The sequence below is a fragment of the Pan troglodytes genome, chromosome 9 (genome assembly GCF_028858775.2).
Source record: "Pan troglodytes isolate AG18354 chromosome 9, NHGRI_mPanTro3-v2.0_pri, whole genome shotgun sequence".
Taxonomy (NCBI): Eukaryota; Metazoa; Chordata; class Mammalia; order Primates; family Hominidae; genus Pan; species Pan troglodytes.
The window spans coordinates 11,678,473-11,696,823 of NC_072407.2; the positions used below are offsets into that span (position 1 = coordinate 11,678,473).

At 44.6% G+C, this 18,351-nt stretch overlaps 1 protein-coding gene across 24 annotated transcripts in view; it reads left to right on the plus strand.

Annotated features, from left to right (window-relative positions):
- The window catches only part of PPFIBP2 (PPFIA binding protein 2), a 144,441-nt gene that overhangs the window by 45,554 nt on the left and 80,536 nt on the right, over positions 1-18,351 (plus strand). For all 24 annotated transcript variants that reach the window (XR_010147127.1, XR_010147128.1, XR_010147125.1 and 21 more), the window contains exon 3: positions 7,752-7,966. Coding sequence is in view for 20 of the 24 variants with exons in the window: in XM_054662012.2 (XP_054517987.1) it covers positions 7,752-7,966 (215 nt within the window). In the remaining 4 variants the exon portion in view is untranslated. The remainder of the gene's footprint in view (positions 1-7,751; positions 7,967-18,351) is intronic.

The window sequence follows — 18,351 nt, forward strand, 5'->3', positions numbered from 1 at the left end:
TCATATTTGTAGGTCTGGGATGGGATCCGAGACTGTATTTCTAATGAACTCTCAGGTTTTGCTATTGCTACTCACGTGGACCCCACTTTTAAGTGGCAAGGTTTTAGAACACACCATCCTTACTTGGAATTTGTTTTAAATACAACACTTTAAAAATTCACATATGATGCTGTCATCAGCTATTTCATCTCATGCCAAAGAACTCCATTTACATGGTAAAAGATTAGACTTTAAAAGTTATCTTGTCTATATGTCTTAATTATACAAAATATATATTTTGCACAAATGAAGATAGGCTAAGTTATATTGCAGTGAGAAACTACTCAAATGTCAGTAGTTTGAAACACAAAGGTTTATTTCTTGTACACATTGCAAGTTCCCTGAGATCTGCCAAGAGCTCTGGTCCTTGTCATCTTCACTTGAACACAGACTGATTGAGTCTCCACTATTGCCAGAAGTCAGGGCAGGTGGAAGAGATATGAGGAATTGTGTACTGGCTCTTAGACTTTCTCCCACAGTGATACACATAGTTTCTGTTTATTGGCCAAAGGAAGTTATGTGACCATGAGTGACTTCAAGGGACAGAACTGTAAGCCTACTATGAATGCAAGTAGAGGAGAACAAAATATCTGAACAACCCCAGTCACTACCACATACATCCCTATGTGCTTTCGAAAGCGATCATTAAAAGGCTTTCAGCCGGTTGCGGTGGCTCACGCCTATATCCCAGCACTTTGGGAGGCTGAGGCAGGCAGATCACGAGGTCAGGAGTTCGAGACCAGCCTGGGCAATATGGCAAAACCCCGTCTCTACTAAAAAAATACAAAAATTAGCCAGGCGTGGTGGTGCGTGCCTGTACTCCCACCTACTCGGGAGGCTGAGGCAGGAGAATTGCTGGAACCTGGGAGGCGGAGGTTGCAGTGAGCTGAGATCACGCCACTGCACTCCAGCCTGGGTAACAGAGCAACTCTGTCTCAAAAAAAAAAAAAAAAAAAGAAAGAAAGAAAGGCTTTCAATGAAATCCTGTAACACTTGCATTGTATGTGGTCTTATCCTCAAAAATAATTATTAAATCTTCATTAAATTTTGGTTTTGCTCCTTAAAATAAAAATTCTCAGGTGACCTCTATAACCATCAAAGCTAGACTTCATTGAGGTGATCTGCTAGTGCCATGGTTTCAGCTTAAGCATCATTTTAGTATCACCTGGGAAACTTTTTATTACCCCAGGTCACACCTCAGACCAATTAAATTAGAATCCCTGGAGGAGGGCCCAGGCATCTGGAGTTTGTAAAACCGCTCAGGTGACTTCAATGTGCATTGAAAGTTGAAAATATTTGTGCTACTCTAAATACTGCTTTGTTGCTCAAAATGAAATCAATAGAATGCCCCAAAGAGAAACTTTAGGCTTGACTGTAAGTTGAATTACCCTTTTCTGAGAAATCTGGGGGGCAAATCTTGCCTTATATTTAGGCATATCCAGCATTAGTGGTTTATGGTGTCTTCTAAATTTTCCTGTTAATCCCAGGTTTTAGGGCACACATTTTTTTAATTTGTTTTCTATGTTGATTTGTTTCCCACTGTGGTTGTAATTTTTTTACAGGAGGTAATTGCGGGAAATGTGTGTGGAGTGTGGAAATGAGCCTCCTGGGAGATTTTGCAATTGCTAATGCTGGGCTTTAGGTGTTGCACTATTCTGGACCATTTTGTGTGCATGTGTGTTGATTTCTGGTTTGGGATTTCGGTAGTCAGTGCATAGTAGAAATTAGGCACTATACCAGTGGTATGCAGAGGCCTGTAGGCTTGATGTCTCACTGGGGGTGAGGCAGGGTGTATATGTGTGGTATTATAAACACCTAGGGGGTTACTTAGCATACTGCAAGCTTCCCTGCCGTTGGGTGAATTTTCTCAGATCCGTTTATGAAATAGGCAATACTTTGGGGTACTTTCTTTCTATAGGGGTCTCACTTTCAACTTACTGCTTTCACTGGAGGCATTAAAACCTCAAGCCCCAATCTCGGTTCCTCCCTATATCTGGGTATTTTGCCCCTGGGCTACTCTAGAGTCAGCTTGAATTAATTTCACTGTTGAGTTCACTCTTTGTTTCTGGTACCCAAGGTTTTTACTGTCTTTCAAGCTTGGCTCCATGTTAAAAAATAAAATAAAATAAGAGTGTTATCTTTTTCAGCTTTTCTGTTTGTTCATTGTGGATAAGGGGGACTCCTGGCAGTTGAGTATGTCCTGTTTCCAGAAGGTTCCCCCTTAAGCAGCACATGGCTAGCTTACCAAGAGGCCTGCTCTGAGATTTTCTGAAATGATTGTTCTGTGAAAATACTACCAGGTTTTTCCCCCTTTCACTAATGCAATTATAGAGCGAGGGAAAGCTAATCAACAGCACAAGGAAGAAACCTGTCTGGGTTTACTCACTTAATCTCCTGCCCAAATAAAGGCCTGAATTCTTCCATATTGTCTAGCATCCTGTGGGGACTTTCAAAGAACAAGAGAACCTAGAGTCCCTGTGCAAACTAAATGTCAAACTTGAATCTCTCACTTATAGTCAACAAATTTAAAGTTTAAAACAAATTGTTATAAAAGTAATGAAAATTAATATTGTCAACATTTGGGTATTTCTCTGTATATATATATACCATATACATATAATTGTTTTACTGAATAAGGCAAGTATTTCCCCATGTTACTGAGTCTTTAGATAATTGTTTTTTATATAGCTATATGAATCATATTCTTTCTTTCAGAAGTTATTTAAACATTCACCAATTTGGGGAGGATTTTTCCCCTACTTTTTGAAAATTAAGATGCTGCTGAGATTATTCTTATGTATTAATCTTTGACTACGTGTCTGGTTATATTTCCTTAGCTTAACTTTCTAGAATTGGACTTGCTAGGTCAAAAGGCATGAATATTTTTCCTGTATCTTGCCAAATTGCTTTTCAGAAAAATTAGGCCAGTCTTTGTGTCTATTAACAGTGTATGAGGGTACCCTTATGAACTGCATATGAGCTTGCCAACATTAATTATCATTGCATTTGCATTTTCAAAATTTACGTAGGTGAAAATTGAATATCATTTTTAAATGTTCTATTTACCAATGCAAAAACATTTTCTTTCCATATTTTTAAATTTTACTTCTGTTTTTTAATTCCAGAATTGCCCATATAAGAACCTTGTGCCTATTTTGTGTGTGAGAAGTGGATTGGGGACTTTTTCTTATTGATAGATAAGGTCTCTTTTTGTATGAAGGCTATACTGAGCTTTTGTTGTAATTGATACGAGTAGGTTTGTTTGTTTGTTTTGAGACAGAGTTTTGTTCTTGTTGCCCAGGCTGGAGTGCAATGGCACAATCTCAGCTCACTGCAACCTCTGCCTCCCAGGTTCAAGTGATTTTCCTGCCTCAGCCTTAAGTAGCTGGGATTACAGGGGCCTGCCACCATGCTTGGCTAATTTTTGTATTTTTAGTAGAGAAGGGGTTTCGCCATGTTGGCCAGGCCGGTCTCCAACTCCTGACCTCAGGTGATCTGCCTGCCTCGGCCTCCCAAAGTACTAGGATTACAGGCGTGAGCCACCATGCCTGGCCTACAAGTAGGTTTTTCAGGCTATAATTTGTCTTTTAATTTTGTTTTTAATATTCCAGAAGTTAATTTTATGTAGTCAGGTTTATTGTTCTTTTATGTCTTGCTCAATTGCTCTTGTGCCTATAAAATCTTCCTCTCACTCAGTTTTGACCTATCTTCTCTTTGTATTTCTAGTTCAGTTTTTTAAGTGTATAATCTTCGTCTGTCTAAATTTTATTTTTGTGTATGGTGTATAATAAAGATCTTATTTTTTTCTGTGAGGATAATTCTAGCCACATATTTTAGCAGTGTATGGCAAGTGCCTCTTGATTGTACTTCTCAGAATATTCTCAGCTATTTTTATTGGTTAGTTATTTTACTGTGTAACATAAATTATCCCAAACATAACATCATACAATAATAAACATTTATCATCTGTTTCTATCTGCCAGGAATTCAGGAGTGGTTTAGTTGGGTGGTTCTGGCTTAGGTCTTTTAAAGAGTTATAGTTAAGATATTAGCTGGGGCTACAGTCATCTGAAGGCTTTTCTGGGGCTGGAACAGCAGTCCAGGCTGCACCAGGGAACAGTTTTGTCGAAGACAGTTTTTCCATGGACCTGGGGAGTCGGGGGAAAGTTTCAGGATGAAACTGTTCTACCTCAGATCACCAGGCATTTGTTAGATTCTCATAAGGAGTGAGCAACCTAGATCCCTCGCATGCACAGTTCACAATAGGGTTCACACACCTATGAGAATCTAACGCCACCAGTGATCTGACAGGAGGCGGAGCTCAGGCGTAATGCTCATTGGCCCACTGCTCACCTCCTGCTGTGCAGCCCAGTTCCTAACAGGCCATGGACTGGTACCAGTCTGTGGCTAGGGTTGGGAACACCTGGGCTGGAGGATCCCTTCCACAGTGGCTCACTCATATGGCCATTGGTAGAAGGGCTTAGTTCCTTGATGTCTGCTGACAGGTAGCCATATTTCCTCACTATATGGACTTTTCCATAGGGATGATTGAGTGTCCTTATAACATGGCAGCAGCCTTCCCCCAGAGTGAGTGGCCTGATACAATAAAGCAGAAGGAGTCACAGTGCTCTTTATAACCTAGCCTTGGAAGTGACATTCCTGTCATATCCTATCATTTCTGTCATATTCTACTGGTGACATAGAGCAACCGTGATATAATATCCACAAATTACGAATATTAAGAGGAATGGGTCACTGACGGCTTCTTGGAGGCCGGTTATCAAACTCTTCCTCTGAGAGGAAATTTAGAATTGTATCTCCCTTTGTATAGATGTTTATTTAATATCATTTTGTCATTTACATCCCAAAGCCCCATGGTGGCATCTGGAAGTTTCTTCTTCCCTTAGTTTTCTGCCCTGTAACCTTATCTGATTCTTAAATTTAAAGTCAAGTGGCGTTTGTCATCTGAGGCTTTTCTGTCACTGTCATTACAACTAGCTCAGGGACAAAATATTTATCTTTTCACTTCCCTCATCTAGTATTTATTGACTATTGGTTTTGATAAAGTAATAAAAGAAATATAAGTTTCAAAGAAATAGAAATTACAGTTTTATATATATATATACACACATATGCCTGTAAAACTTGGCACAGATATACATGTACTCACATACATGTACACACGCATACTCTGAATAGTAGGAAAGAATCCCAAAGCTTTAGGGCAGAGAGGGTCACAGAGAAAGGAAGAGACTTTTCCAAGGCCACACAGTGATATAAAGTTAATGAAAACCCAGATCTTCCATCCACCTTTTAGCCTGACTCACTCTTCCCACATTTATGAAATACTTAAAATGAAACTGGATGGCTACGTGTTTAGAATTCATGTGTACAGAATGGAGATTACTCAGCAATGGTTTGGAGACTGGAGGTCTTGCTCTGCTTCTGTCCGTTTTCTTCCCTGAAGTTTGGCTGTGGCTGTTCCAAGTCCACTCTTAATTGGATTTGTAGGAGCCAGAAAGTGCTGAGCACACATCACAGTGGTGGGTAATTGGGCAGTTTCCTGGCTCCCCAGAGCCTCTGACTTGTTTGTGGATGGTGATCCATGATTCCCTGTATCATGCATTTTCAGAAAGCAAACTGGCAATCAAATGGTAATTGTTTCCATCTGTGTGGATTTCTGCCTGGCAAGGAGGAGGTTGGCTCTGAGAAGAGTAAAGGGACCTGGAATTGGATGTCAGGCCTGCAGCATACCATGGATGCGGTGGCCCCAAGCTCACATTTTCCAGTAGAGTCCTAATTTCAAATCTTTCATCTGGTTGGCCTTATAAATAATCCAAATGCCCTAGAAATTCCACCACCTAAACCATATTTTCTAAAGTGTTTCTTACTGCTGAAAGGAGCACAGACTTCCTTTGTTAGACTGTTGCCCCAGTTTTGATTTGAAAAATGTATCACTGAACTTACGGAAAGGAGACTTTTGCTGCTGCTGCTGTTGTTAAATAGGTGTAAGAATGGTGGAACAGGCCAGGCGCAGTGGCTCACGCCTGTAATCCCAGCACTTTGGTAGGCCAATTTGGGTGGATCATGAGGTCAGGAGATTGAGACCATCCTGGCTAACACAGTGAAACCCCATCTCTACTAAAAAATATAAAAAAAATTAGCCAGGCGTGGTGGCGGGCACCTGTAGTCCCAGCTACTCGGGAGGCTGAGGCAGGAGAATGGCATGAACCTGGGAGGCAGAGCTTGCAGTGAGCCGAGATTGCACCACTGCACTCCAGCCTGGGCGACAGAGCAAGACTCCGTCTCAAAAAAAAAAAAAAAAAAAAAAAAAAAGAATGGTGGAACAGTTGAATTTGGGGCATATCAAATTAGAAAGAGCTGACCCAATATACCAGATCTTTGAGGACATTGAAGCACTCTCTCTCTAGATACTCATTCAGGTATATGTGCAGGCATTTCGTCAGATTCCTTTTCAGTGTCTACTGGGTAGAGTGCATGATGCTGGGAACTCAGTTAAATGTAACATGGACTCTCTCTCAGACTCCACAGCCCACAATAAGGAGATGAGGTATGGATATATATAATAATAATACAAATTTAAGAGCATATAGAGATATATAGGGGATATAAAGATCTCCCAACTGGGAAGATCCAGAAAGATTCCAGTTCACTAAACCCTCACCAAAATGAATACAGTAATTGTCATCTATTGCTGTGGGATAAGCCAACCCAAACATAGTGGCTTGAAACTACCATCGTTTCTTTGTAATTTCATGATTTGAGTAGCACTCTGCAGGTGTGTCTCCTCCCTGTTCCACTTGGTGTCAGTTGGGGTGGCTCATGGGGGCTTGGAAGATCCCAGATGGCTTCATTAACATGTCTGTCACCACAGCTGGGAGGGCCAAGAAAGGTGGGGCTGTCTTTCTAGCCTGGTAACTGGGCTTTGTTACATGGCAGTTTAGGGTCAAAGAGAGAAAGAGTGGAACCTGTTAGACCTCTTAAGGCCCAGGCCCAGAGCTGGTACAGAGTCACTTCCACTGCTTTCTGTTGATCTGAGAAAGTCACCAGGCCAGCCCAGAGTCAAGATCCATCCCTTTATCAGAGGAGTGGAATGCACACACAGGAATGGAAGAATCTCTGGTGGCCAACTGTGTAATCTATGACTTTAATATAAAGAAAAAAATTCTAAAAGCTGAAGAATGAGATCTTACTGTCTAAACTGTAGTTTATGGTCCCTAGTGAGGACTGGCTGTGCTTTCCCAGTTGTCTAACTGTGTGAGCTTCATACATCAGTCCCAAAGGGTACAGTCATCCACCTCTGTATGCCTATTTTTACACTGTCCAGCCCGAGATTAGATAAAAATGATTTCTGGAAAGTTTACATTGTGAGTGATTCAGCTGGGGTCCAGGTGGCCTTCCACATTTCTTTATTTAAAGATGGGGTCTCACTCTGTTGCCCAGGCTGGAGAGTAGTGACTATTCTCAAGCCAGATATTGTGCACTACAGCCTGGAACTCCTAGACTCAAGTGATCCTCCTGCTTCAGCCTCCCAAGTAGCTGAGACTACAGGCATGCACCACCATGCCCAGCTCACTCCCAGCTTCTTATCTGTCCCTTTCACCTTTTTTTTCACCACCTTTGCTCTTTACTAGTACCTTGCCTATGGTGTCCACCCTTCTTACTCAGTTTCCACCTCTCTCTCATTGCAGGCACTAAAACAGGTGCAGATCTTAGTGATGGTACTTGTGAGCCTGGACTGGCTTCCCCGGCCTCCTACATGAACCCCTTACCGGTGCTCCATCTCATCGAGGACTTGAGGCTGGCCTTGGAGATGCTGGAGCTTCCTCAGGAGAGAGCAGCCCTCCTGAGCCAGATCCCTGGCCCAACAGCTGCCTACATAAAGGAATGGTTTGAAGAGAGCTTGGTGAGTAGTCCCGTGGCCTGATTGGGAACCACTGGGGAATGTAATGGTGCAGCCCATGGAGTGCCACTGCTGACTGGAGCTGTTGACTCATCTGTATACCTTCCAGCCTTTTCTTCCATCCCACTTTGGCCAACGCTGCAGGGTGGCCCTTCTTATCAAGGAGTATAGAGCCCAGTCAAGCGACTTAAGCTATGCCCTCTGCCCTTCCATGGTCCACAGTTGGCCTCTCCTGAGGAAATCCAGGGCCAGAGAAGGGCAAACATTTAAGATTTCACACACACACACACACACACACACACACACACACACACACACACACCCTCGAATTACATGTACTGCTTATTGAGTTCTAATCCCTGGCTGGTGTCTCTCCCCTCGGCTAGATCCCACTACCCCTTGTTTCTTACCACAAACAAAAGACTGGTTACCTCATTGATTTTAAAAAAAAGCTTGACAAATTTCTTAGGCGGAAATATTTTCTTATTTTTGCATTTCTTTGGTAAAAAGGCTAAACTTTTGAAAATTAGTTTATTCGTATTCCTCTGTATGGTCTCTAAACTTTTGATTCTATATCCTGTATCTGGAAAAAGAATGCATTTCCCATATACATATTCACATGCAGCATTTTATTTTTGAGACAGGGTCTTGCTCTGTCACCCAGGCTGGAGTGCAGTGTGGCTTGATCATGGCTCACTGCAGCCTCGACCTCCCAGGCTCAAGGGAATTCTCCCAACTCTTGCTCCCAGAAGTCTACCACCTCTGCAGAAGTGCAAGCCACACCTGGCTAATTAAAAAAAAAATTTGTGTGTGTGGAGATGGGGTTTCCCTATGTTGTCCAGGTTGGTCTTGAAATCTTGGCTCAAACAATCCACCCACCTTGGCCTCCCAAAAGTGCTAGGATTATAAGCGTGAGCCACTGCACCTGGCCAGTATTTCACTAATATATCTAAATTATAAAAATACCACAAAACAGAATTTTAAAGTTTTTTATTTGTACAAATTTGTGGGGGTACATGTGAAATTTCGTTACATGTATATAACACATAGTGATCAAGTCAGTCAGGGTATTTAGGGTATCCACTGCTCACCAAAATAGAGTTTTAAAGGATAGGTTAAAAAATAGTTCCAATATTTTTCCCTATACACCCAGAAATCACCTTGAGCCTCTTGGGTGCACCTCTCCCACTCTAGTCTATTCGTAGTCTATGCTGTTGTTTTCTATTAGGATTTTAGTGTTTTTCTTATCTATTTGAATGACCTTTTATTAGCCATTTGCTTTATTTGTAGCATATATTTTCCTCACTCTGTTTTTAAATAATGTTTAGGTGCTTTTTGAGACACAGAATTTTAAACAACTGTACTTCACTCTATCAGTCTTTCCTATTTTGTTTTCTTGTTTTCCTTTTGGCCCTAGCAACGCCTTTCCCAACCTCAGAAAAGATAACTGTTCACCTGTATCTTCCTCTAGTAAGTTTATGGTTTGATTTTTATTTTATGGTTAACTCCAATCCATCAACAATATTTTTTAGCATTTGGTATAAACAATGAATCTAACTTTTAAAACAGTTTTTGGAAATTTATTCAAAATATTTTTGATCCAAAGGCAGTTGACATTGTTGTTGGTTTTTTCAAGATGCATTGGTAGAAAACAGCTTGCATTCAGATTTGCAGTTTTGTCTTGGGGTTATTTACAATGGTTTAGGGAATGCCTTCCTTTGAAGAGATTTCTCTAAAAGTGATTGCATTCATAAATCTTCTAGAGTAATTATGGCCATCACTAACCTATGAATGGCGAAGCAAGTACTTTTAGGGGGTCAGAAGTTCATATAAACATTCCAAATTGTAAGGGCTGTATGTTAAGGTTTTTATTCTGGACAGAGATAGCCTGTCTGTATTTTAGATCTTGCAGACCTAAAGTCATTTTATGATCAGCACATCCACATTCCACACAAGGTCTTAATCTGTATGGAAATAGAATTCAGACTGGTGAGCAAACTCATCAAATGCTTTAGATTGACACTTTTATCCCCTAGTAGCTTGTGAAAAATGCAGACTATGGGCCCCCATCTCACACTTGCTGAACCATCTCCAGGTGACTCGTAAGCACATTAAAGTTTAAGGAGCGCTGCGTTCAACCCTGGAGACTCAGTTGAATTATTTTTTTAAAGTCCCATGTGGGTTAGGATTGGAATTGGAACCAGTAAGATGGTTTGAAGGATTAGGCAGCACTGCCCAGCGCCTTCTCATGCATGATGTCTGTGCATCCCTTGCATATTTGCTCCCTTCTCCTCTGTAGACACATTGGCATTGTTCACACCTAGAGTTCCTGCTTGGCCATGACACTGGCCTGACATGGTCCAACTCTGCCTCGTGACATCTATATCAGTTGGGATACTTTTTCCAGTAAAATGATGTAAACAATAACAAGATAGACCACTAACAAGATGTCCAGAAGACAGACAGTCCCAGGGTTAAATAAGTGGCTCTGAGTGACCTCATAGGTACTGGTTCTTCCCATCTTTTTGCTTTGCCATCCTCAAGGGGTGGTTTTTGCTCAGGCACATCCCATAACAGTCGCAAGATGGCCACTAGAACTGCAGGCAACATGTCCTTACAAGACACAACATAAAACTGTGTAGAGGTAGAGAATCATTTATTTAGTATGTTTTTGTTGTTTTTAATCAGGAGGGAAACTCTCTGCAACCCCCTAGCAGACTTCCCATTTAGCTGCAGTGGCCAGAATTTGTTCACCTCTGCATACCCTAGCTGCAAGGGAGGCTGGGAAAGCAAGTATTGGCACTTCCACCTGCCATAGAGGGAGGTGGCCTTTGTCAGAAAAGAATGATAATAGAGTGGGGGAAAGTGAGTGGCCCTCAGGAAGACAGCTCAGAGTGACTGCCACAAACTTCTGTTAGGTTGGAGTTTACTCTTGTTGGCTGACAAATTCTTTCCGTGTTTTCTCAATCTGTTTTCTTTTTAAACTCAAGTTTCTAAGGAAAAGGATCTGATTGACCCAGTTAATTATTTTTGAGCAAAGTCCTCCAGATCAATGAAGAAGCGTTAAGTGTAAAAGAAATAGGCATTAAAGACTTTTAATTTATTCACAAGCTATGGATGCACACCTTAGGTCCAGTGTCTACCCCAGAGTGAATCAACTGTTAGCAGAGGGGAGGGATTACATAGTGGGAAATGTATCTTGTACTGCTGCTGCTCATCTGGGACTGCAGATCTTCTGGCACTGGAGCATCTGTGGTCCACCAGAAGAATGGGCTGCTGAGAAGCAGGGGTAGATGTGGAGGAGTGGTCCATAGTTAGAATAGGAAAAATAGCAGACTAGTCCTGGGCTCTCTATGTCTTACATGAAAAGGGCACTCCTAGTCCTAGTGCCTCCTATTGGGTAGCTGTTTCTTTGTGGTAGGGCTGGTTCCTCTTCTTCTGGGTCCTGGCAGAGCTAAAGCACAGCTGGGCCAGCACAGTTGGCAGCAGTAGGAGTGCTGTTGGCCAGGACTTTGCCTGGAGATGGGTATAAAACAGAGCCGACTAGTTCTAAAGCCCAAGTGGAGCAGACCTGCCCAGGAGTCAGTGGCACTGGGTTAAGTGAGTTTCCCATGCTCTGGGGTCTAAACTAGCATCCTGCTCCTTGGTAAGTATAATGAGGGGAAGTGGGCTCTGGGCCTAGAAGGGCATGTGCAAGGCTTTCTTAATGGGGATACCCTCTGGGGCCTCAGTGGGGCAAGGAACAAAGGGCTTGGATTCCCTTGGTCTAGGAGCAGTATTTCCTCTGGAAAGTTGGTGAATGAGGACCTTGTATAGAGGGTGTCTTGGGGTCTAAGATGGGCTGGGACCTGGCCTGCAGAGGAAGCATCAGGGAGGCTGTCCTGCCTGTGGTGCAGCAGAGCAGTGTTACCCTCAGGAGATGGGAAGGTGGTCCTTTACAACTGGAAGACACAGCCAAGCTCAGGGTCAGTGTTCATGGAGGATGAAGCTGAGGCCCTGGCTGGAAGGCTGAGGCAGCTCTTTTGTGATGGGAACAGAGCTGAGTTCTAGAAAAGGGGCAGCCTCCTCCTTCTCTGTTTACTATGGTGAAATGTAGGATGATGCCCTCAGGAGGGTGTGGTTATTTCAGTTCAGGAGCCCCAGAACCCCACAGGTGGTCCTGAAGCCCAGAAAGGGAAGCAGTGCTCATCAGTGGCCCTGGCATATGCTGGCATGTAATCATCAGTGGCCCTGGCATGTGGTACCTGGCCCAGGCAAGAAGGACCCGGTACAACTGTGACCACTTCCAGGATTTTGGCTGTGCCTTGAGTGGGGCTTTCCCATGGTCTGAAAGGGGTGTCTCTACCCCTCCACACCTGCTTGGCTTGGCTGGGTGGTTAGTGGCATAGCTCTTTGGCTAGGTTGGGTGGTGGAAACCTTAGACAGGATAGCCAGTCAGATTCAGATGGGCTCTACAGGGCTGGGGATAGCCAGTTAGCTGGGAGGAGTAGACCTAGGCTGATACACAGTGTTGATTCGTGTCCCAGGTCTTTGGGTGATGCCCAGAAGATACCAGAGCCAGCAGAGTCTCCATATGAAGTAGCCATGGGTGCTTCTCTAACAGTATGTTATGTACACCCTTCATCTCCTACCAGCCAGCCAGTCTGTTCTGCTGTTTAACACATTGGGTATGGGCCAAGGAGATTCTTGGTGAAGTTTCAAGATGAAGCCAGAGAAAGGGCAGGCAAACCCAGCAGCAAAGTGAAGGCAAGTCAAGGAAGAGCTCAGGCTCCAGGGTGAGGGGTGGTGCTTGGCAGAGAACCCACAGAAGGGCTGTATGTACTCTAGGTCCTGTCTGGAACTGGGGTACATGGAGTAGGCTTGGCCATCCAACAGGAACCCAGGCTTTTCTTTGCAAGGTCTCAAGAGTCCTGGTCAGTGTGCTTGAGCAGGTGAAAGCAGATTGAACCAGGGTGAGGGAGTATGGAAGGTAGGAAGGAGTTAAAAGGCCAGGGTTCTACCCTGGCTCTACCACTCATGAGCCTCTTCTTCACTTCTGTGGGACTCAGTTTCCCTACTGGAAATGACAGCTGAGTTTGAAAGTGTCTGCAAGATCTGGCCAAGCATTCCAATTCTGCAGTTTGTTCTGGGGGCTGTATGGAGTGATCTCTTTGTAAGCACCAGACTTTGCCTCCCTCAGTCTTGACCTCTTGGGTTCCAAAGTGTGAAGACAGGTTAGGAACCTCTCAGTTTACTGCTGCCCTTATGTTAGAGCTTGATGGAGGCCCACATCTCAACAGTGGAGAGGCAAATCTGTTTACCATATTGAAAAACCTGAAGAGTTGCTCTCCTGAATGAGCAGCCTCTGCTGGCCCCAGCTGGGATAAGTGCTCACCTCTGATAGCCCAGCAGTCAGTTCAGGTGCCCTCAGTTACCTTTTTAACAAGTTTCCCAAGAAACAAAGAAACCCAGACCCAGGCTGGGGAGCACAGCCACCCCCCCTTCTCAGCTCCAAACCACCTTGTCACAGATGGCGGCTTCTTCAGCTCCCAGCTCCTCAAACAAAGCCCATACATTCCTGCCAGATTCAGCTTGCAATCTTTCATTCTGTCGAAGAAGCAAATCTGTTTACCATATTGAAAAGCTAGAGGAGTTGCAAAAAAAAAAAAGGTGGAGAGAAAAAGCTGTTTTATGAATTATAAAATGTGAGCTTGAATTTTTTACCATGGGATTCATTTCTGTATCTCCAGAATGGAAAACAAAAGATAGTCAGGATACGTGTGTGTTGAACATTTCAATTTTGAAAAGTTACAGAAGGAGTTTTGTAGGTAAACCTTTTCCTCTGGATCTTAGAGGAGGGAAAATTTGGTGCTTATTTTTCAAGAAAAAAAGTAGAGCCTGTGTGAGCCGATTTCCAGCATGTTTTCTTACCTCCCCTGTGACAGGTGTGAACTTGAGTGAGAGATGAGAAAGGAGTAGGTGTGTCCATGCTTTCTTTCTGCGCTCAGCTCCCAAGGGGCTCCTGGGCCGGGCTCAGGTGGCACCAGTGGTGGTTCTTTGTCCCTGTGCAGTGCTGGAAGAAGCCACTAGGTGGGAGTCAGGGACAAATGCTGGGAAGTGAAATCCCAAAGAATGAGGTCAGCATGGGCTTCATATGAGAAAACAGCTTTTAATTTTTCTTTTTCAGACAAAGAGAACATAAGCACCTCTCATTATTGAAACTGCTTAACTGCACCTGGGTCAGCTGGCAAAGATAATTCTTTGCCATTTTCCTTAGAAACAGTGGACAAAGGGCAGTCAAGGGAGGGCTCCACTGTTCAGGGTTGGGGAGAAGAGACAGGGCTGGTCCTGGGAGCATAGACCTGACCTTCCCCTGTGGATGTGGGGAGACCTCTCCAGACTTCTTGACTGCAGTGCCTTCTGCTGGGGTGCTAGTAGGTTGGCCCTTTCTATTCCTGCAGGCATTTCCTAGCCCACAGTTTATGTCATGCCCTGCCCTAGAGAAGTTTCCTGTCCCCTGGGGGATTTTGAATGCCCTTTTCCTGACACAGCAGCCAAGACTGGGGGCCTTCAGCCACTGCAAATTTAGCAGTTTTAATTTTCCTGGATCTTGATCCCTGCCCCCCAAAGTAAATTTACCCTACTAAATTCTAGCAATCCGGCTCCTTTCAGACCTGACCTAAAGAGACTATTTCAGCCTCTAAGAACCAATGTTTATAAATGACCAAGAATGTGCAAACACTGGTGAAAGAGCAAATAAATCCTTCCCCACTAAATTTCCTGCTTCAGGCCCAGGGGCCGTGGTGGACAATGTTGCCAGGTTAGCATAACTTGAGGTCTGAGCATGTAGACACCCACTTACCCTCCACCCACAAAAGAAAACCCTGCCAGAGATACACTACCAAGAGCCTTCTGCCCTTTCAGATACCTGCTAGTGGGCAGGCAGGCTCCAGGGAATTTATGCTTCTAGGCAAGTTTCTTTAGTAATCTATGTTTCGAAGAATGTTTTGTTTGTTTTGTTTTGTTTTGTTTTTTGAGACAGAGTTTTACTCTTATTGCCCAGGCTGGAGTGCAATAGTGTGATATTGGCTCACTGCAATCTCCACCTCCCAGGTTCAAGCAATTCTCCTGCCTCAGCCTCCCGATTAGCTGGGATTGCAGTTGTGCACCACCACGCCCGGCTAATTTTTGTATTTTTCGTAGAGACAGTGTTTCACCAGGTTGACGAGGCTGATCTTGAACTCCTGACCTCAGGTGATCTGCCCACCTCAGCCTCCGAAAGTGCTGGGAATATAGGCATGAGCCACCATACCTGGCCTTGAGGAACTTTTGAAAGCGGTTTCCTAACTTCTTACTCCTCCAAGTGTTGTCCTGGGACCAGTAGTACGAGCATCACCTGGGAGCTTGTCAGCAGTGCACAACAGCAGGCCCCATACCCAATCTACTGAACCAGAATCTGCATTTTTACTAGAACCCCCTCAGGTCCAGGCAGTTCATTCTGGATGGGGAAGCACTGTCCTAACCCAGGGATTAGCAAACCATGGCCCACAGTTAGCCCACTGCATATTTCTTACACTCATCAGCTAAGAATGATTTTTACATTTTTCAAGACTGAAGAAAAATCACAAGAATATTTTGAGATGGGAAAATAATATAAAATTCACATTTTGGTGTCCATAAATAAAGTTTTACTAGTACACAGCCACACACTGGTTTAGGTATTGGCGGTGGCTGCTTTTGCACTGCAAATAGGAGAGTTGAGTATGAGATAGACTATATGGCCCACCAAACCCAAATATTTGCCATCTGGCCCTTTACAGGAAAAGTCTGCCGACCTTTGTACTGATCTATTTTGGAGGTGCATTCTCCGTGCTTGTGTTCTGTGGAGGCTTGAGCTGCAGTGGCCAGGACTTCCTCCACAGCACGCTTCACTCCCTTCCCCCGCCTCCCCTTCTCAGCGGGCCCACTGTGCACCATGTCTGTTGAAGGACACAAGTTTACATCTGACTTATGAAGATTTATGAGGGAGTGTCCTGGCAGCTGCCACCTACGGCCCAGAGGTGAAGGCTCAGGGCTGAGCGGAGCCCAGGATGCCTGTAGGTGATAGGTCAGTGGAACAGCACGTGACCATGAGATTCCTCTCAGTTTACAGTTCTGCCTGATAAGATGCTGCTGATTTCTGGTAGGCAGCAGGAGTAACACCTCAGGGGGCCTCAGCTCCTTTTTTCAGCCATTCCCTCAAGTACTTGGAATTCCAGCCAGGTAGGTGGCAATCCTGGGGTTCTCTTCTAGACCCTAGGACAGGGGTGGAGCAAGCTACAGTGACTTTCCCCGGCAAACCTGACCACCCTGGCCTCTTAGCTGTGTTTTTACTCCCAGAATGCTCAGCCTCACAGTCTCCTGCCCTTTTCCCACAGCTGGCTGCTGCATGTTGCAGGCAGTAATGAATCTGTTTGTAGATGAGCAAAGTACTTCTAGGAAGGCCTTCAGGACTGTTAGGTCACTGTAGTGACCCGTATTTGTGTACCCTTTGTGCTTCCTGAGGACTTCTGTCTTCAGAGAGGGGTCCAGTGAGTCTGAGACACCACCTCACAGGAGCAGTATAATGGGAGCAGGAAGCCCAGGCCCCCGAGCTCCCAATAACAAGGGGAGCCTAGACCTTTGGGAGTAACTACCTCGGCCAATTAAAAGCTGGGCTTCTAGCCTTTTGGGAGTCATGGACTGTTCTGATAATCTGACAACTCTTTTTCAGATAAAGATTTATGAATACAAATAGTAGTACTTTCTATATATTTGACGAACATATTTAGGGGTTCATTTGATCCCTGGAATCCCATCTGTAAATCAAGTGAGGTGCCCTGGACAGGATGGACTTCTAGGGCAGTGGTGCAGCCATGGGTTTGCCTTGCCAGGCCAGTGTGATGAGGGAGCCACGACAGGGACCCAGCTGCCCCTGGGGGTGGGGTGAGTGAGCGAGGAGGTGCCTTAGCTTCTGAATCCATCCCATTTCACTCAGCCCTTCCCCTTTCCCTCCTGCCAACCTGCTCCTAGGTCTTTTGGGGTGTTAATTTGTGATTTTTGAGTTGAATTACAATGTAAGTAAAATGTACTTGGTGTTTAAGGAAAAACAAGGCTGAGATAAGACTTGCTACTTGAGAATGCCATAAAAATGTCAAGAATTTAGCTGCAGTTTATCTGGATTCTTCCCTCCCTTCCTCCCTTTTCTGTCCCTTTCTCTCCCCTACCCTGCACCCCCCATGTTTGTTCATCACACATTGAGTTGAGCTAACAGAGGAAATGGGCCCCGTCTTTTCCTCTTTGTGTCGAACATCTTTACCCTGGAGAAACGGACCTTCAAGTCTCTTTCCTTCACATAGAATTTTAGTCTTACTTTACCAGTCTTATCATTTGAGCCTTATTCTTTCATCCAAAAAATGTTTAAATTCGTACTGTGTGCTAAGAATTGTAGGCATGGAAGTAGGAGAAGTGAGTTGGAAATCAGACACGCTTCTGACAGTCTGGTGCAATAGGAGTGGTCCAGTGTGACAAGGTCAGTGATGAAGTAGAGAGGGGAATTTAGGTGCTCAGGAAGGGAAAGAAGAGGGACACCTGAGCCACAGCTCTATGTAAGCTGGGAGTGAGCAAGGCTGATCAGAGCAGCCACATTGGCCACCTTTCTCTTTTCTCTTTTCTCCTCTCTTGTACCAGAACCTAAGGAAGAGCACTGCACTCCTCCCAGGAGAGGGGAGAATTTTCCACCATCCTGTAGAGGCTGGGACCTTGCGCCACCTCTCCCTGTCCAGCTCCCAAATCAGCTTGTCTACCTCCTCTTCCTTGGAGTCCCAGATATACCTTTATTACATACCATATGATAATTCTTAACCCAGGGCATGAAGTTTTTCATTTGCCTTGGATGCGGGGAAAATGTGTATTAACTGGATGAATTTCTTCATTTGACTTGTTCAGGCTTTTAGACAGAGAAAAACCAACCTACTGACCCCTGTACCTTTAGAGATGTTCTTCCTTGGCAACATCCTGCCATAGCATGGGCAGGGAACCTGGGCTGGGTGGGTCACACTGTGCTGTGGAGCAGGGCCAGAGGTGAGGAGCAAGGGGCTAGAGCTCAGCGCATGGGCAGCAAAGCCTGCTTTTCCTTTCTGGCCTCTGCCTGGGTGTGTCTCCAGGAATTTACTCCTCCCCTTATGCCAGCTGCTGGCTAGAGCTCTCCTCCTTGCCGCCTCTGTGATCTCTGTGGGCTGGCCCAGCCTGCCGGGGACTGTGCTGCCAGGCATTGTTTCTGCCCTTTTGGGCCCTGCTTCTGGCCCTGGTGGACATTGAAGCCATGCTGAGGGGCATGCGGCATGAGGGGCATGAAGGACTGCTCTTCAGACTGGGAGTTCCAGGAAACC